At 43.3% G+C, this 20,904-nt stretch overlaps 1 protein-coding gene across 3 annotated transcripts in view; it reads right to left on the bottom strand.

Annotated features, from left to right (window-relative positions):
• The window catches only part of rttn (rotatin), a 229,033-nt gene that overhangs the window by 62,632 nt on the left and 145,497 nt on the right, over positions 1–20,904 (bottom strand). For 2 of the 3 annotated variants that reach the window (XM_038810072.1, XM_038810074.1), the window contains exons 33-36: positions 18,677–18,869; positions 15,505–15,596; positions 15,004–15,121; positions 3,179–3,377 (exon numbers count right to left, since the gene is read on the bottom strand). In XM_038810072.1, the coding sequence (XP_038666000.1) occupies positions 3,179–3,377; positions 15,004–15,121; positions 15,505–15,596; positions 18,677–18,869 (602 nt within the window). The remainder of the gene's footprint in view (positions 1–3,178; positions 3,378–15,003; positions 15,122–15,504; positions 15,597–18,676; positions 18,870–20,904) is intronic. The other variant, XM_038810073.1, reaches the window with a different exon arrangement.

The raw sequence follows: 20,904 nt of genomic DNA, 5'->3' as shown, positions 1-20,904 counted from the left end.
AAATATCAATTCGGAGAAATTTGGTTGTACATATGGCTGGGACGAGTGCATATATTTCATATGATATAACCTCTGGAAACCATCCATCAACTGGGGGATAATAGGATGAAACAGCACAATATAGAAAACACTTTTAAACTTCAAAAACTGCATTCTGTGGATGTTATTTCCAATCTTTTATTCCCCCGGTCCTTCTGCATATTATGGGCACACAAATGACCAGCGGTACTGAAATGAGGCCTGGCTGTTGCAACAATGGAAAAATATTGGTGGTTGCGTGAAATGCGAAACGAGATGTAGAAAATGTTGGAATCACTCAGATCTGGCAGCATCTATGGAGAGAAGCAGGCTCAATGTTTCAGGTTCATGAAAGGTAACGGAACTAAAACATGATCTCTGTTGCTCTCTCCACAGATGCTGACAGATCTGCGGGGCGTTTCCAGCATTTCCTATTTCTGGCTATCAAAAGCTACCCACCTCCAATGAAGACTCCCTTTATTGCCATTTGTTCCCATTGGTTTTTTAAACATCCTTTCATGTGATGTGAGCATTGTCAGCCAAGCCAGCGTTTATTGCCCATCTCCAATTGCCCTTGAGAAGGTGGCAGTGAGCAGCCTTCTTGAACCGCTGCAGTCCATGTGGTGTAGGTAAATCCACGGAAGGAAGTTCAAAGATTTTGACTCAGTGAGTGAAAGAGGATGGTGTATGGCTTGGAGGGGAGCTTCCAGTTGGTGGTGTTGTCACGTATCTACTGCCCTTTTCCTTTTAGATAGTAGGGGCTGTGGGATTGGAAGTTGTGGTGTAAGGAGCAATGGCGATTTGCTGCAGTACGTCTTGTACATAGCACATACTGCTCTCACTGTGCAGCAGAGGTGGTGGGAGGGGATGCTGAAGGTGGTGGATGGAAAGCCAATCCTGCAGACTGCCTTGTCTGGGATGGCATCAAGATTCTTGGCTGATGTTGGAGTTGTACAAATCCAGGCAAGTTGGGGGTATTCAGTCATATTCCTAACTTGTGCCTTGTAGATGGTGTACAGACTTTGGGGAGTCAGATGGTTGAGTTATTCTCTGCAAAATGCTCAGCCTCTGACTTGCGCTTGTAACTGCAATATTTATATGGCTAGTCCAGGTAAGTTCCTGATCGATGGTAATGCCCAAGGTGTTGATAGTGAGGGATTTAGTGATGATAATGCTATTGAACCTCAAGGGGTGATGGTTGGATTCTCTCTTGTTGGAGAGGACCATTGCGTGGCACTTGTGGCATGAATGATACATGCCACTTATCAATGCAAGACTGAAAATTGCTCAGGTCTTGCTGCACATGGGCATGGACTGCTTCAGTATTGGAGCCGTTGCGAATGATGAACACTTTGCAATCATCAGCGGACATTTTGACTTCTGATCTTATGATGGAAGATAAAGCAGCTGAAAATGGTTAGGCCTAGGACACTACCCAGAGGAACCCCTTGCAGTGATGCCCTAGGACTGAGATGAATCATCTTCCTTTGTGCTTGGAATGACTCCAACCACTGGAGAGGTGTTTCCTCCCCCTCCCCCCCCCCCCCCCCCCCCCCCCCCCACAACACCCCTCCCTATGTACAGGACATACCTGGGCAATTTTGCACAGTGTAGGGTAGATGCCAGTGTTGTGGCTGTACTAGAACAGCTGAGTAAAGGTTCTGGAGCACTAGTCTTCAGTATTTTTGTCGGAATATTCTCCGGACTCAGTCTTTGCAGTATTCAATACCTTCAGCTCTTTCTTGATACCACATGGAGTGAATCGAATTGGCTCAATACGGACATATGTGATGTTGGGGACCTCAAGAGGAGCGGACATGGATCACCCTCTTGGCACTTCTACCAGAAGTGTTGCAAATGCTTCATCCTCTGCATCGATATCCTGGATTCTTGTGGAGCCTCATGCTCTGGTGAGTTATTTAATTGTCCACCACCATTTACTACAGGATGTGGTAGGACTGCAGAGCTTAGATATGTTGGTTGTGGGATTGATTAGCTTTATCTATCGCATGCTGCTTATGTTGTTTGGCACTCTTCCCCCATTTTGTAGTTTTACCAGGTTGACACCTCATTTTTTGGGTATTTTTTAGGTTCTGCTCCGGCATGCGCTTCTGCACTCTTGATTGAACCAGCATTGATCCTGGACTTAATGGTAATGGTGGAATGGGATATATGCCAGGCCATTAGGTTACAGATGGTGATTGAATAAAATTCTGATGATGTTGATGACCCACAGCGCCTCATGGATGCTCAGTCTTGAGTTACATTCCCACCAATGGTCAAAATTGAGTTATGGCAACTTTTAGTTGATAGTTTTCTCGGTTGCTTTCTGAATGGGGGTTCAGTCCTATATATGGCTGGCTACACATAATGGTTCAGAATATGCTGCCAAAACAAATGTGGGTTTTATGGAATTTGCTGCTTTTAAACATGTACATAGCCTGGCAACTTGTGCGGAAGAAGAAATGCACTATGAATGCAAATCAGCACAAGTTGTTGGGACAATTTGCACCACTCCACAAATAGGCTCGTAAAAGCATCAGCTCAACCTCAACCTCCTCTCAAGTTTCATGTGGTTCCTAATGTGCACATTAAATGTTAATTAAACACGCCATAGAAAGTTAGGGCTGTTTCTGAATAGATCAAAGACATTTTTAAATGAAAAAGATGTTTTACTGATGAGATTTTATGCTCCTGTAATGTTAATCGATCTCTCCGATCCTGAAAAGGAATAACTTTAACTAGTATTACACTCCTCCGGGTAATACACTGTTGCTCGAGATTGTTAGCATTACTATTAATTTTTCTGACTTTTACTTTTTTCTCTCTGAATCAAACTCTTATTTCCTTCTCTTCATTTCTTGTTGTGTCCCTGATTTAACTCTGATTCATCCAGTTTTATTTACACTCCCCTGTCCTGCCTTTGTTTCATTCTCAATCTCAATGGTTAAGTAGATAGACTGTTGCTTCTATCGTTCACTAAGATTTCAGCTGCCTCATTGCGCGAGTAAATTATCAGCTTGCACTTTCAATAAAAATGGGATGGGTGCCAAAATGTGCTGCTCCAGAAAATCCTAGGGCAATATCTGCCGCAGTCTTAAACGAGAAAACATTACCATCCTTCAACAATTTCCAAACGTTGTTATACAAGATTACCTACCCATGAAAAGCTGCAAGAAGTTGGTTTTGCTTGACTGCAGTTAATGTATCTTCTGGAATAGTTGCCAGTAGATTAGCAAGCAAGCCGCAGAGAGCTGACGAGAAGTGAAGGGTAATGACTGCACACTGCTCTAATGGAGGATCAGAAACATGGGAATTCTCACTGTGCAGTGATTGTGTAGCTTCTGAGTCACTCTGACCTAAATGGAGGGGAGTGGATGAGATGAAATTAGCAGTGAAAATATGACACCAAACAATATCTCATTTGCTAGACACATTTCTTGACTACAGCGTGGATAAATTATCAGGATACTGAAGTAACATTGCCTTAAATTTAAGGTGCGGTTGCTAATAGAGAGATCAGACATTTCAATTTCTAGTTGTGTTGTCAAACTAGAGGGCAAGGCAATATCATACCTAAGTGAAGAACTGCTCTCCAGTCAAGCTCAAAACCAGCTTACTTTGGTTTTTTGTGGTCTTAATTTGTCCATTAATGATTTGGGATAAATACAACAGAATTTCCAAACATAAATATTTAATGGTGCTGCATTTGGCAGTCATAATAATGAAAAGTTCCTTCATCTCCATGTTTAAAAGTAGCAGACAATAGTGTAGAACCTGCCTGTTAAAATCATAATACAGGAACTGCATTGGTGGTGGATTACGGTTAGTGAACTGCCTACCCTATGCCCTCATTTGAATAGGGCAGTGTAATTTGAACTATCTGATTCCGCCTGCTGGGAGGCAGCAGAGTCCAGTTTTAAAAGTGCAGATCAGGTTCCAACATCATTTTCAGCGGCAGATTTCAATGTTTATTTGGGGTCTGGGAGTGAAGCTGCCATTGCTTCTCTGCCAGGTCAACCAGTTAACAAGAGGAACTGGGGCTCGAGCAGACCCAGAGGGGTTATTTCTTTTCTGGTTTCTACAACTCATGCTTCCCTCCCTTTAGAATGATGTGTTCCTGACATCCCCCCCCCCCCCCCCCCCCCACCCACTTTGCACTTATGATTGCCTGGGCCATTTCTTTAGAGTCTTTGGCTGCGGTCTCCTGCCGTCCAAAAGCCCACTCCCTACTGCTCACCAGATCGGGCAAACTTGTCTAACTTGTGCACAAGTCCAATGGCCATCACGCAAAGAAGGTCCTGCAATTAAAATTTCTCAAGAAACCTGGGATCTGAAGAGAATAAGACACCTTCCCACCTTGGGCTCCACCTACACAGCTTATGCTGAAGTTGAAATGCAAGCTTAATTTCTTTTTTAGTTTTACTGACTTCCTCACTTACTCTCCTTTTCTGTATAACTTTCAGACCTTCTCTACTTGTGAACTATCTACCTTTCAGACCAGTAGATCTCAACAATCACGCAGCTGCTGAGATTTGTATTACACATTTTGAGTGTTGCTGAAACTTTGCTGCTCATTTCCAACTCGTGTATCTGTGTTGACATTTGCCAAGTTATTACTAATCTCCTCTTGGAATAAGTGTGAGATATCACTTGCATTGTTTTCTGCTTTACCAGTGTTGAAGATTACAAACGTTTGAAGGTTACTAGAGTAAAGTTTTGACGGAGCACATTGTATCGGTCTTTAAGGCCGAGGGTCAAGTGGAGGCCCCGACCATTGGTCCCATGCTGTCCTTTCCACGATGCTAGTCGTGAGAGTTGAGGAGTGGCTGGCTATGTCGAGTCATCCCCTCTGGCCAGGGCCTGGAATTCTGGTTGACTGGGCATCGGCGTGGCGGAGGTGAAGACCCTTGGTTCAATGGAACTTTTGAGAAATCCTGAGTGTTGATCAACTACCCTGTCATGGCCTTGGCCTTTCTGAGTGACAAATGGGCGGCACAGTAGCAGTGGTTAGCACTGTTGCTTCACAGTGCCAGGGTCCCCAGTTTGAATCCTGGCTTGGGTCCCTGACTGTGTGGAGTCTGCACGTTTTCCACCTGTCTGCGTGGGTTTCCTCCGAGTGCTCCACTTTCCTCCCACAAGTACCGAGAGATATCCTGTTAGGTAATTTGGACATTCTGAATTCTCCCTCTGTGCACCCGAACAGGCGACGGAGTGTGGCGACCAGGGGCTTTTCACAGTAACTTCATTGCAGTGTTAATGTAAGCCTACTTGTGACAATAAAGATTATTATTATTAAAATGGTGTTATTATCCTCCAGTTCATCAATAATCCTGGACTTTGTTCCCTTGTAATTGTGCTGTTGATTTGATGCTGCTGTCCTTTCTCCTGATAAGGGGGTACGAGGTTTGAGCATGAGGGTGTGAGGTTTATTTCCTGTTTTAGCAAACACCATATTGATTCGGTGAAGTGATATGTATTTGGCTTGTTCACGGTCTTATCCTTTTTCTTAATGTGCTGCAATCCTTACATCCATGAGAAGGGTGTACATTTTAGGCACCCCTTATCCCGTTTATAAAGATGATGAGTGGAACCATGGCAGGGTGATGGGTGAATGGTTGGTGGTGGGTAGTATGTGTAGATTAGTCCTCATTTGCTAACACTGTTGGGAGGGTTTAAACTAATGTGGCAGGGGGATGGGAACCAAATGAGTTGGTTAGTGGACAGCAAGGAGATAGTAACTAAGCCTGTAAGGAACTAGATCATGAAGTCAGCCTGACTAAGGGGAAGAGTAAGCAGGGAGCAGATGATGAACGCAAAGGGACTGGGGGTCTGAGGTGCATTTGTTTTAATGCAGGAAGTGTGGTAGGTAAGGCAGATGAACTTAGGGCTTGGATTAGTACCTGGGAGGATGATGTTATTGCTATTACGGAGACTTGGTTGAGGGAAGGGCATGACTGGCAACTAAATATCCCAGGATATCAATGCTTCAGGTGGGATAGAGAGGGAGGTAAAAGAGGTGGAGGAGTGCCTTACTGGTCAAAGAGGATATCACAGCTGTGCTGAAGGAGGGCACTATGGAGGACCCAGCAGTGAGGCGATATGGGCAGGAGCTCAGAAATAGGAAGGGTGCAGTGACAATGTTGGGGCTGTACTACAGACCTCCCAACAGCGAGCGTGAGATAGAGGTACAAATATGTAAACAGATTATGAAAAGATGTAGGAGCAACAGGGTGGTGGTGATAGGAGATTTTAATTTTCCCAACATGGGATACACTTAGTGTCAGAGGTCTAGATGGAACAGAATTTGTAAGGAACATCCAGGAGGGTTTTCTGGAGCAGTATGTAAATAGTCCAACTCGGGAAGGGGCCATACTGGACCTGGTGTTGGGGAATGAGCCCAGCCAGGTGGTCGACGTTTCAGTCTTGGATTACTTTGGGAATATGATCACAATTCCGTAAGTTTTAGAATACTCATGGACAAAGACGAGAGTGGTCCTAAAGGAAGACTGCTAAATTGGGGGAAGGCCAACTATACCAAAATTCGGCAGGAACTGGGGAATGTGGATTGGGAGCAGCTGTTTGAAGGTAAATCCACATTTGATATGTGGGAGGCTTTTAAAGAGAGGTTGATTAGAGTGCATGACAGACATGTCCCTGTGAAAATGAGGGACAGAAATGGCAAGATTAGGGAACCATGGATGACAGGCGAAATTGTGAGACTAGCTAAGAGGAAAAAGGAAGCATACATAAGGTCTAGGCGACTAACGACAGACGAAGCTTTGGAAGAATATTGGGAATGTAGGACCAATCTGAAATGAGGAATCAAGAGGGCTAAAAGAGATCATGAAATATCTTCAGTAAACAGGGTTAAGGAAAATCCCAAAGCCTTTTATTCATATATAAGGAGCAAGAGGGTAACTAGAGAAAGGGTTGGCCCACTCAAGGACAAAGGAGGAAAGTTATGCATGGAGTCAGAGAAAATGGGTGAGATTCTTAACGAGTACTTTGCATCGGTATTCACCAAGGAGAGGGATATGACGGATGTTGAGGTTAGGGGTAGATGTTTGATTACTCTAAGTCAAGTCGGCATAAGGAGGGAGGATGTGTTGGGTATTCTAGAAGGCATTAAGGTGGACAAGTCCCCAGGTCCAGATGGGATCTATCCCAGGTTATTGAGGGAAGTGAGAGAGGAAGTAGCTGGGGCCTTAACAGATATCTTTGCAGCATCCTTGAATACGGGTGAGGTATCGGAGGACTGGAGAATTGCTAATGTTGTCCCCTTGTTTAAGAAGGGTAGCAGGGATAATCCAGGTAATTATAGACTGGTGAGTCTGACATCAGTGGTAGGGAAGCTGCTAGAGAAGATACTGAGGGATAGGATCTATTCCCATTTGGAAGAAAATGGGCTTATCGGTGATAGGCAACATGGTTTTGTGCAGAGAAGGTCATGTCTTACCAACTTAATAGAATTCTTTGAGGAAGTGACAAAGTTGATTGATGAGGGAAGGGCTGTAGATGTCATATACATGGACTTCAGTAAGGCATTTGGTAAGGTTCCCCATGGTAGGCTGATGGAGAAAGTGAAGTCTCATGGAGTCCAGGGTGTACTAGCTAGATAGATAAAGAACTGGCTGGGCAACAGGAGACAGAGAGTAGGAGAACTGTGACCAGTGGTGTTCCACAGGGATCCGTGCTGGGACCACTGTTGTTTGTGATATACATAAATGATCTGGAGGAAGGTATAGGTGGTCTGATTAGCAAGTTTGCAGATGACACTAAGATTGGTGGAGTAGCAGATAGTAAAGGAGACTGTCAGAGAACACAGCAGAGTATAGATAGATTGGAGAGTTGGACGGAGAAATGGCAGATGGAGTTCAATCCGGGCAAATGTGAGGTGATGCATTTTGGAAGATCCAACACAAGAGCGAACTATACGGTAAATGGAAAAGCCCTGGGAAAAATTGATGTACAGAGAGATCTGAGTGTTCAGGTCCACTGTACCCTGAAGGCGGCTGCACAGGTCGATAGAGTGGTCAAAAAGGCATAAGGCATGCTTTCCTTCATTGGAAAGGGTATTGAGTACAAGAGTTGGCAGGTCATGTTACAGTTGTATACGGCTTTGGTTCGGCCATATTTGGAATACTGCGTACAGTTCTGGTCGCCACATTACCAAAAGGATGTGGATGCTTTGGAGAAGGTGCAGAGGAGGTTCACCAGGATGTTGCCTGGTATGGAGTGTGCTAGCTATGAAGAAAGGTTGAGTAGATTAGGATTATTTTCATTAGAAAGGCGGAGGTTGGGGGGGACCGCATTGAGGTCTATAAAGTCATGAGAGGTATAGGCAGGGTGGATAGCAAGGAGCTTTATCCCCAGAGTGGGGGACTTAATTACTAGGGGTCACGAGTTCAAGGTGAGAGGGGAAAAGTTTACGGGAGATATGCGTGGAAAGTTCTTTACGCAGTGGGTGGTGGTGCCAAGAACGAGGTGGTAGAGGCGTGCACGATATCGTTATTTCAGATGTATCTAGACAGGTACACGAATGGGCAGGGAGCAGAGGGATACAGGTCCTTAGAAAATAGGCGACAGTTTTAGATAGAGGATCTGGATCGGCGCAGGCTTGGAGGGCCGAAGGGCCTGTTCCTGTGCTGTCATTTTTCTTTGTTCTTTATTTGGATTGAAGATAGCTCCCTCATTAACAACACTTTGGTTGCACCTGTATGACATGGATTGCAGCAGTCTAAGAACTAGCCAACGAAGCCCACATTGTACTAATAATTTATTTTAAAAATGACATCAAGATATTAAACCTTTAAATTTTACCAGGTTTCTATTTAGATAACAGCAAGGTAGTTAAATGCTTTACACACCAATTAAGTGTTCTTCAGGATTTTGGATGCCCACTTCCTGACATAGTCATTCGGCTCATCAAATCCATGCTGATTTTCTGTAGAGCAATCCAGTCAGACCCCATGCTCCACTCTGCAAATGTATTTCCTTCAAGTGTCTATCCAATTTCCTTTTAAAATCATTGATCATCTCTAATTCCATCACTCTCATGTGCATCAAGTTCCAAGTCATTAGTTGATGCATAAAAAACAAATTCTTCACATCCTCCCTGCATTTCTTGCCCAAAACCTTAAACAGTATCTCCCAGTTGTGCTTTCAACTCATGGGAACAGTTTTTGTGGTCTACTTTGACTTAACTAATTAAGGGTGAGAATTATCAAATTTTCCCATAATCTCTAAAATAAAAACAAAATACTGCAGATGTGGAAATCTGAAATAAAAACTGTGCTGGAAAGAGGTCTGGCAGCATCCACGGGGAGAGAAACAGTTCATATTTCAAGCTGAATAAGACGTCTCGATAAACAGAAGACTTTTCTTCGACTCGAAACGTTGGGCGAGATTCTCTGGCCTCCCCGCAATGTTTCTCGGTGGTGGGAGTCGGCCCGCTGTTGGCCGGTGGCAGGATCTCCTGGTCTCGCTGCTGCGAATGGGATTTCCCATTGAATCCACCCCACGCTGCCAGGAAAGCTGCAGCAGGGGTGTACCGTCAGCGGGATCAGAAGATGCCGCAGGTATGAATAACTGGAAGAGCTCGCCCATTCATTCTATTGTTCTCTTCATAGATGCTGTCAGACCTGCTGAGTATTTCCAGAACTGTTTATATTTCCCTCGACCTCCTTTGCTCCAAGGAAAACAACCCTGGCTTCTCCAACCTAACCTTGATTTTGGTAAATCTCCTCGAGTATAACTTCCCTGCTTTTGCATTGAACACTGCTATTTATGAAGCAGAATATTATAAGCTTTGCTAACTCCTCTCTCAATATGTCCCACTGCTTTCTAAGGTATCTGCACATGAACCCCAAATTCTACTGTTCCTGCACAATAGGGTGATAAGTGTTTCCACTGCAAGAGGGTCAAAAAACAGAGGATATAGAATTAAAATAATTGGCAAAAGAGCCATGGCAAGAGGAGGGGAATTTATTTTAATTCAGAGTTATTATAAACCGGAATGTACTGCCTGGAAGGGTGGTGGAAGCAGATCACTTCCAAAAGGAATTTGGATATACATTTTTTGAAAATCAGCTCCTCAGGAAAAAGAGGAGAGTAGGACTAATTGGATAGCAGAGCTTGCAGACATCAGAGCCACCTTTTGTGCATTACCATACTTTTAATATAAATTTAGACTACCCAATTTGTTTTCCCCAATTAAGGTGCAACTTAGTGTGGCCAATCCAGCTACTCTGCACATATTTTTGGGTTGTGGGGGTGAGACCCATGCAGATACGGGGAGAACGTGCAAACTCCACACGGACCCGGTGCTGGGATCGAACCCAGGTTCTCAGCATCGTGAGGCAGCAGTGCTAACCACTGCATCACCATGCTGCCCATTACTCCTATACAGGTACTGGATTCATGTTCAAACAGATTCTGTTTGCAACTTCCAGGTTTGAGAGAAGATCACCTGGCCTGAAACATTAACTTGGTTTTCTCTCCACAATGTTGCCTGATCAGAGTATTTCCAACATTTAGAACATAGAACAGGCGCTTCGGCCCACGACGTTGTGCCAAACTTTTGTCCTAGATTAAGAACAAACTAATCTACACCCCATCATTCTACCGTAATCCATGTACCTATCCAATAGCCGCTAGAAGGTTCCCAACGTTTCCAACTCAACTACTTCCACAGGCAGTGCGTTCCATGCCCCCACTACTCTCTGGGTAAAGAACCTACCTCTGACATCCCCCCTATATCTTCCAACATTCACCTTGAATTTATGTCCCCTTGTAATGGTTTGTTCTACCTGGGGAAAAAGTATCTGACTGTCTACTCTATCTATTCCCCTGATCATCTTATAAACCTCTAGCAAGTCGCCCCTCATCCTTCTCCGTTCTAATGAGAAAAGGCCGAGCATCCTCAACCTTTCCTCGTAAGACCTACTCTCCATTCCAAGCAACATCCTGGTTAATCTCCTTAGCACCTTTTCCAAAGCTTCCACATCCTTCCTAAAATGAGGGGACCAGAACTGCACACAGTACTCCAAATGTGACCGTACCAAGGTTTTGTACATCTGCATCATCACCTCACGGCTCTTAAATTCAATCCCTCTGCTAATGAACGCTAGCACACCATAGGCCTATTTATTGGTGTTCATTGGTGTATTTATTTCTAATTTCCAGCACCCACAATAATTCTCAGTATTAATTTTAAGTTAACGAAAGGAAGACTAATGAATACTTACAGTAAAAAGTCTTAACACCAGGTTAATGTCCAATAGGTTTGTTTCGAACCACTAGCTTTCGGAGCACTGCTCAGGTGAATGAAGAGGTGGGTTCCAGAAACATATATATATATATATATATATAGACAAAGTCTTCGACAACAAGCTCTTCATCCAGACACACGGAACAGCCATGGTGACCAAATTCACACATCAATATACCAACATTTTCATGCACAAGTTTGAACAAGACCTTCTCACTGCACAGGATCTTCAACCAACGTTATACACTGATGTGTTATCTGTGTTAGTAAAACGAGAAACAGGCTTCCGACACAGGAGATGGTCCAACACTGTTTTATTGAACCTGTTGATTGCTGGACATAATCTGCTGTGGGTTGACACTCTATTAATTTAACTGATAACCTCCTACTTGCTTGAGAAGACTAGCTCTCTATCACATGGTGATGATGTTCATTGGCCTGTGCACTGCGACTATCTACCTGGCCGTGTCCTGTGAGAGAGAGAGAGCCTTAATGCCCTGTGGGCTTTATAGTGGTGGTGTCCTGTCTGGTGATTGGTTGTTCTGTGTCGTGTGTGTTCATTGGTTATCCTGCGCGTCAATCACTGCCTGTCTGCATCTCATGATATACATGAGTTGATATTATGACAGATACATCAATGACATTTTTTTCCTATGGACCCATGGCGAACAATTACTGAAACAACTACACGAAGACATCAATAAGTTTTATCCTACCATCAGACTCACCATGGACTATGTTATTGAAAATATAGAAAGATGTGTCATTTGAAACATGGAAGTCTGGCAATATCTGGTCGAGAGAACCATGAGAGGATACAGGGAGAGATCCCACGAAGGGTTAATAGCAGCTGCAAAGAGCAGAATTATAAAATGCAGATTCCTTCTCCCAAACAAACACACAGGATTTTTGTATGAAGCTAAAAACAATGGTTCACACCTTCACTGAAAGTAACTATCTTAGTAAACAGCTGGAAAGGAAAGGATGAGGTTCGGTTGAATTTGCTGATAATTCTAAGTGTGAAGTTCTGCCGATATCAAGTAAATTGGAGACAACATGTCTACGAGAAACATAATTTAGAGCCAAAATCAAAGTCAAAGTTATGAGCTGGGGACACAATTGGAAAATAAAACTATAGAAATGACAGGAATTAAAAGTAACACCTCTTGAAACCAAAGCATTTTTGAATATCACAAAGGAACTTTGAACATCACAAAGGAAACAATGTAATCAGAGACCTGAGAGGTGAGGTCATGTCAAAATGAATACTTAGTTGTATTAGAATGTTTAGATCAAAGATACTTTTTACAATCAAAATGAAATAATAGTTACTTTACAATAAGGTCATAAAAACTTAATAACTGTTAGAAAGAGAATATAAACTCAAGACCAGAGCAGGAACTACCTGAACCAGAACTCAGAGAGAAGCAGAGAAGAAACAAGAGAAACAAGCATAGTCAGCTTACAGCCAGCTCGGTCATGGGAAAGATAAGACATAGCAGCCGAGCTAAAACAGCGAGTACATCTAAGGAAGACTAGAATTTAAAGAGGAATCAGAGTCAGCTCAGAGATAGCCAGCAGAGCCAGCTCTCATAGCTCAGTACATGGGATCGACAAGACACAGCAACCTAGCTCACCAGAGAATACATCTAAAGACCAGACTTTAAAGAAGATTGATTGTCACGGTGGGCCTGAAGGTCCCTTCAACCAACCACAAGGCTCCAGAAGCAAGATCTTTTTACCTTTCTGTAAAGAAAGTGATTGCAGCTTTTTAAAAGAAAAAAATATAATAATAAAATAACTTAATTTAACCTGAAACAGTGGTTATTTCTAAGTCTACTTTACTTACTTAGCAATGCGGGACCCAGGGTCGATGCTACTAAGTGGTAAGTAGATGAAATCTTCGGTGAAGGTACGGGTTATACCGGGGGATAACTTGAAAATACAGTTTGACCTGAATAGCACCCACCAAAGCCTGCATCGGAGTCAGGGAGTGAGAATCCCTGTTTACCATTTAGAATGTCGGCCCTCTTTGGTCTAGGTGGAATTCTAAGAATAGTGGTGATTTTTCAACAACAACTACTCTCCAGAATCGGTTGCATTCTTGGACACACATCTCCATCAAGGACGTCACCTCAGCACTTCGCTTTACCGCAAGCCCACTGATAACCTCATGATGCTCCACCTCTCCAGCTTCCACGCTAAACACATTAAAGAAGCCATCCCAATGGGCAAGCCCTCCGTATACACAATATCTGCTCAGACAAAGAGCGTAACAGACACTGAAAGGTGCCCCCGTATGAACGAGATATGGCGCTGAACTCCTCAATCGACAGTTCTAAAACACACTGACTTCCTCAGAAGACAAACATGGGACACAACCGACAGAGTACCCTTCGTCGTCCAGTACTTCCCTGGAGTTGAGAAACTACAACATCTTCTTCGCAGCCTTCAACACATCATCGATAAAGATGAACATCTTGCAAAGATCATCCCCACTACTTGCCTTCAAACGCACAACCTCAAACAAACCATTGTTTTCAGCAAACTACCCAGCCTTCAGAACAGCGACCACGACACCACACAACCCTCCCATGGAAATCTCTGCAGACATGCCGGATCATCGACATGGGTACCACCATTACACGTGAGAACACCACCCACCAAGTACGTGGTACATAAGCGTGCGACTCGGCCAACGTTGGCTACCTCATACGCTGCAGGAAAGGATGTCCCGAAGCGTGGTATATTGGCGAGACCATGCAGGTGCTGCGACAACGGATGAACGGACAATCGCCAGGCAGGAATGTTCCCTTCCAGTTGGGGAACACTTCAGCAGTCAAGGGCATTCAGCCTCTGATCTTTGGGTAAGCGTTCTCCAAGGCGGCCTTCAGGATGCGCAACGACGCAGAATTGCCGAGCAGAAACTTTTAGCCAAGTTCCGCACACATGAGTACGACCTCAACCAGGACCTTGGATTCATGCCTCACTACATTCACCTCCCCACCATCTGGCCTGGGCTTGTGAAATCCTACCAACTGTCCTGGCTTGAGACAATTCACACCTCTTTAACCTGTGATTATCCCTCCCTCCAGTTGCTCTGCCTGGATCTGTAAAGACTTGATTACCTGCAAATGCTCACAATGTAAGCATTGTCTGGTATCTTTGTCTATATATACGTTTCTGGAACCCACCTCTTCATTCACCTGAGGAAGGAGTAGTGCTCTGAAAGCTAGTGATTCGAAACAAATCTGTTGGACTTTAACCTGGTGTTGTAAGACTTCTTACTATGCCCACTCCAGTCCAACGCCGGCATCTCCACATCATAATAAATACAGAAGCCTTTAACATACTAAAATATTTTGATACAAAATAAGAGAGGGAATACAGAATAAGAGAGAGTAAGAGTGGAGGCCATCAATATAAAATAGCCACAAAGAAAGCAAAAAGGGAATTCAGAAAGAACTTTTTTTTAAACCCAGAGAGCGGTGAGAGTGTGGAACTCAGTATCACAAGGCGCCATTATGGTGAATGGTACAGATGCATTTAAAAGGAGGTTAGAGAAGTATTTGAGCGAGAAGGGAGTAGATTTATGTAGATATAGTTAGATGAAGGAGGATAATAGAAGCTTTGTGGATCAGTTAGGCTGAGTTGACCATTTCTTTGTGATATATTCTACATCATTTTGTGTAAAATGGAGAACCTCCGCCTACCTTGAGCTGTTAGCCGATTAGTTGGAGATTCAGGAAGAGGAATAGGAGACACAGCCACATTGTGCAGCAGCCCATGGAACTCAGATGCGCCAACTGATAAAGATGGTGATGGCACAATCTGAGAATTGAAATTTCATAATAAATTAACGCGGATTAATCAAAACATCAATATTAAATACTGAAAACTTTTCGTTAATTTTTACTTTTAGAAGTCTTTCACTAATGTCATTTCTGTCTAGTTCTCAAAAAGGATTTCTTTTCTGAAATAGGTTTAAAATAAAGCATTGGAAAAATAAAGAGATGAATGAGTTAACTTAGTTTAGAACATCCCAAGGAGGTGATGAGTCATATATATGTTGCAACTGTGTCACAATCAATAAATTGTTTGTCGAAATGTTGCTACTGTAAACATAAAAATTATGTTTTTTCTAAAATTCTCACATGAAACTGCGAATACACATTCTACAAAAATGTTTCTACATTCATTGCCTCACCACATACCAAAGTGCTTGATGTTGATGGGAAACTTGACAAATGACTGTGATTCGACAGACGAGATGATGTTCTCCAATATTTCAATGAGTCAGTGTCTGCTGAGAGAAAATAAAGTATTACCAGGTATCCAATGTGCAGTCTTTCCAGTTTGCAGGTGTAGATTTATGCTTGTGAATGGTGTAAGGATATAAAAGATGCAAGATGTTGCATCTACAAATCCACATAATGCGTATTTGCAATCTAATCAGCAACCACACAGTGATCATAGAATTTACAGTGCAGGAGGCCACTCGGCCCATCGAGTCTGCACCAACCCTTGGAAAGAACACCCCATTTAAGCACACACTTCCAACATATCCCCATAACCCAGTAACCCACCTAACCTTTTTGGACACGAAGGGCAATTTAGCATGGCCAATCCACCTAACCGGCACATCTTTGGATCGTGGGAGGAAACCGGAGCACCCGGAGGAAACCCAGGCAGACAGTGGAGAACGTGAATACTCCGACAGACAGTGACCCAAGCCGTGAATCGAACCTGGGACTCTGGAGCTGTGAAGAAACTGTGATAACCACCGCGCTATCATGCTGCCCATCTCTATCCCTTTGTGTTTACAGGCTATAAAGATTGTTGGTAATATTTAGCCCATTATCATTATTTGATTGACTGACCTTTAATAGTTGCGCCCAAGTCATGAAAGAGATTATAAATATGAGTGCATGTGTTAACAGATTCAGTTTTATTCTGAAACAGCAGGGTGAGATTAAACTCAAATTTATGAGTTTGACTTTAGTGATTTGTACAATGTTTGTATTTGTTCCTATCGAGAAACAAGACTTATTGGAGAAATGCTTCATTTACATTAGGCAGTTTAAGACCTCACTTATACTGCTTGCTTCTATGATTAATTCTATTCCATTAAGTTTAATGGCCTAACTTTTTTCCAAAAAGCCACTCATGACATTAGCTGTCTTTTGAAGTAAAATGAGCCACAGCAGAATCTTAATTATTATCTACTGATAGTACTGTAGATCATGGGCGGCACGGTAGCACAGTGGTTAGCACTGTTGCTTCACAGCGTCAGGGAGCCGGGTTTGATTCCTGGCTTGGGTCCCTGTCTGTGCGGAGTCTGCATGTTCTCCCCATGTTTCCCCGTGTGGGCTTCCTCCGGGTCCTCCCATGTTGCATTCGGGTTGGGAAGAGGTTTTTTTTTGTGAGCCTCGGAGATTGGGATGCCATTTAAAAATGGCATCTCGATCTCTCGCTACGACAGGCAGCTCCTGCGAGCAGAGCGCTCTGTTGTAAAAATCGGGGCTGTGTGTGGCCTCGGCTGCGCGTTTCCCGTTTAGGTCCCTTATTCATCACGAGTGGCGTTGAATAGTCATGGGTTTCCCAGCACCTCGAGTGCCAGGAAACAAGCGGTTAAATGCGCTCACTGGGGAACTTTGTTCCTTTTTGGGAAGATCGCGCCCAGGGACATTGAAAATGTAGAATATGTTGCCTTTATTGTGTAGATGTTGATTTCGATCCAGAGGATTTTGAGAGGGACACTGGGAATATGGAGAATGATTAGTGGAAACCATATAGTTAAAATGTGCAAGTCAAATCAAATAGAGTGAAACAAGTAGAATGTGAACTCATTGCAAAAATAAATACTTTGTCAAATAACACTTTTTGCGTCTAATAATTTTATGTTAATTTAGGTATTTGTATTTCATTATGTGGGATTGAAATTGCTAATCAAAACTATCTTGTCAAAGATAACTAAATTAATTATTGAATGAAATCTATTGAATATAAGAAATGCTTCAAATAAATTATTCCACAGAAACTGTTTGCGATCTGATTTTCAGCTGTAATATCTATTTTATTCAGTCTATGTGTCCGTAAGGGAACAATCTCAGCTTATTACTTCATCAAAACATTTTCTTTATCTTCGCTTTTAAACCTTATTTTTTAACTTTCATTCCATTATTTCCCGAATAGAGGACGGGTAGCCCAGCTCTTATGAAATAAAGATCGTAAATTCTGAAATGTCTCCCCTGAAATATGTTGCCAGACCTGCTAAATATTCCAGTACTCTTAGTTTTTTTTTTAAATGGATAATTTCCTTGTACTCAATGCAAAAAGTGAAGGATCGGTTTATGTTCATTACATTATCTATTTTAACTTCCATCTTTGCATTTTACATTTGAACTCGATCATATTCGTTTTCTTTTTCTGATACCACAACCAGCCCACCACTCAGAGACCAGAATTTATCTCTAACTATATAGGTTTTTTTGAAAAAAATCACATGGTATGGTCCTTCGAACAATTAGCTCAAATTCTTTACAAAAGCAAATAAGATTTAGCCAAAAGGCACGTAGATTCAGCACCGAGTCAACTCATCAGTAGACACCAAGAGTAAAACCAGAAAATAATTCTATGAGAGAAGGATCAGATATTGGTGAGATGGGAAGCACAGTGGCAGTGGTTAGCACTTCTCCCTTACAGTGCAGGGACCTTGGTTTAACTTTGGCCTTGGATGACTGTGTGGAGTTTGCACATTTTCCCTGTGTCTCTATGTATTTCCTCCGGGTGCTCCGGCTTCCTCTCTCAGTCCAAAGATGATTAGGTGAATTGGCCATGCTAAAAAAGTTGCCCCTCAGTGTCCAAAGGTTAGGTGGGGTAACGGGGATGGAGCAGAAGAGTGGGCCTTTGGTTGGGTGCTCTTTCAGAAGGTCGGTGCAGACTCGATGGGCCAAATGGCCTCCTTCTGCACTGTAGGGATTCTATGATTCCATGTTAAAATTCTCATTGCATTAAACCCCAAATTTAAAAAATTGTAATCAGCCTTTAGGAACTGATTGCTAGCATCAGAATTTGCTTTCTTTATAAAAGCTATTACTTATTTGAAGCATATAAATTTGTAAATCTATAACCTACCCAGATTACTTAACACATTATGTTAATATTTAGCTTAGGGCTTTAAAGGTAAAGATAGCATCCTTCCATTTGTCTACAATCTGGAAGTTTACAATATCCTGAACAGGAAACAACACTGACAAAAATTAAATTCATCTTCTATGCGCATCTTCCTCAACTTAATTACTCTTAGAAACACAAGGTGAATCAAAGCATCATAAAAATATCAAAATGAAATACCCAAAGCGTTAATATTATTAAAATTCATACCTTCGAAATTGGTGATGAGCAAATTACTGGCAACAGGTTTCGGAAAATTCAAATCAAACATATATCTTCCGAGATAGCAGTGTTTTGCCATACTAGCCACACGCTCATAGAATTGGCAGTGATACAGTAGGGCCTGGAGAGCAGGCAGCCCAACCAGTGACAAACCCGATTCTTCATCATGAACACATGGGCTCTACAAAAAGCAAAGATGTTCAGAGGCAAGAATGAAATTAAAACCAGAAATTCACAAAATCCAGAACATAATGAAATTGGCTTCCTCATCTTACCTGACTTATCAAACACATTTTTCTGACTTATCAAACACATTTTTCTTTTATCTCATTTGGAACTATACCACAAAGTGCACCATTTCCGTTAATTATATATTCTTCAACCATCGTACGTTATTGTATTTTTAAAATGTGGGAATCAGAATTAGGGCAGCACGGTAGCACAAGTGGATAGCACTGTGGTTTCACAGCGCTAGGGTCCCAGGTTCGATTCCCCACTGGGTCACTGTCTGTGCGGAGTCTGCATGTTCTCCCCGTGTGTGCGTGGGTTTCCTCCGGGTGCTCCGGTTTCCTCCCACAGTCCAAAGATGTGCTATTAGGTGGATTGGCCATGATAAATTGCCCTTAGTGACCAAAAAGGTTGGGAGCGGTTATTGGGTTACGGAGATAGGGTGGAAGTGAGGGCTTAAGTGGGTCTGTGCAGACTCGATGGGCCGAATGGCCTCCTTCTGCACAGACCCACAGTGTTCAGTATGAACACTTAAATAATTTACTTTAAGTGTAGTCATTCCAAGTGAAGTAAACTTCCTGGGCGAGAATCTCCGCAAATGCGGAAAATCGTAAAGGCTGCCGTGGGACAGGCCGTGACCCACGGTAGCCTTCACGCCCACTTCCGGGGCCGATTCTACCCTCCGGGCGGGGCTAGGAGTGCGGCCCCGTGCGTCACGGCGGCTGACGCGGCCGCGCATGCGCAGTTGCCGTCTTTTCCCTCAGCCGCCCCGCAAGACGTGGCGGCTTGATCTTGCGGGGCGGCGGAGGAAAAAGAGTGCGTCCGTTACGGACGCACGGCCCGCGATCGGTGGGCACCGATGGCGGGCCTGTGCCCCCCTTGGCACGGCCGTGGTACTGCCATGCCAATCGTGCCCCCAGATGCCCCAAACGGGCATCTGGCGCCCGTTTCACGATGGCAGCGAGCAGGTGTGTTTGCTGCTGTGTTGAAACAGGCCTGAAGGCCCGGCCGCTTGGCCCATCGGCCTCGGAGATTCACCGCTCGCCGTAAAAAATGGCGAGCGGCGATTCGTGGCGTGGGGGAAGAGAGAATAGCGGGAGGGTGTGAAAAATGTCGGGAGGCCCTCCCGCTATTCTCCCACCCGGCGTTGGGGGGGGCACCCTCCCTCCTAAAGAACACCCAACCTAGGCCCACTCCCGACCCAATCCCTGTAACCTAACCGTTGGATGCTAAGGGGCCCCGGTTCACTGTTAGTGTGGAGTTTGCAGTCTCCCCGTGTCTGCATGAGTCTCACCCCCATAACCCAAAGATGTACAAGGTAGGCGGATTGGGCATGCTAATTTGCCCCTTAATTGGAAAAAAATAATTTGGTACTTCAAGTTTACAAATTAAAAATAATCTCTATGTAATGTTTGTATTGAAATTACTTGGTGAGTCATAATACTCGATCTGTTACACTTGTAGGTGATGCTGTGATAGGTGAGTGCAGTAACTCTCAAAGCATCATTTAACTTGCAATTCCATTCATGCTTCACCAATGTGTCTACAATCTCTTACTCCTTTGCCTGCCTGCCTGAGCCCAACTACACCCCCTTCCACAATCAATAACTCTTGACTTGAATACCACAATGCAAAAAGTTATTTGGTGACTGCCCCTATATAACACAACAAGACTGGCTACTGATCAACAGCATTGACACTGTTCATTGAAGCACATAAATAGGGATATTATACCATTTAAATTTTCTAAAAAATGTATGGGGCAGTAAGCAGAATCATGTAAAGCGACACTACAGCAAAAGGCTATTTTGTCCATTCTGTTGCCATGTTTTTACATAGATCAGAGTCTAATTCTATTCTCCTGTTTGTTGCCTTGTCCTTTGAATACTCCTCTCCTTTAGGCAACGCCCCAGTCCCCTTTCAAACAAATTACAAGCTTGTTTGGCTAAGCGTTTGAGGCAGCAAATGCTATCCTCTTTCTAAACTTA

The sequence above is a fragment of the Scyliorhinus canicula genome, chromosome 10 (assembly GCF_902713615.1).
Source record: "Scyliorhinus canicula chromosome 10, sScyCan1.1, whole genome shotgun sequence".
NCBI lineage: Eukaryota > Metazoa > Chordata > Chondrichthyes > Carcharhiniformes > Scyliorhinidae > Scyliorhinus > Scyliorhinus canicula.
The sequence above is the reverse complement of the archived record's forward strand: the minus strand, read 5'-3'. Positions and strand labels throughout refer to the sequence as shown.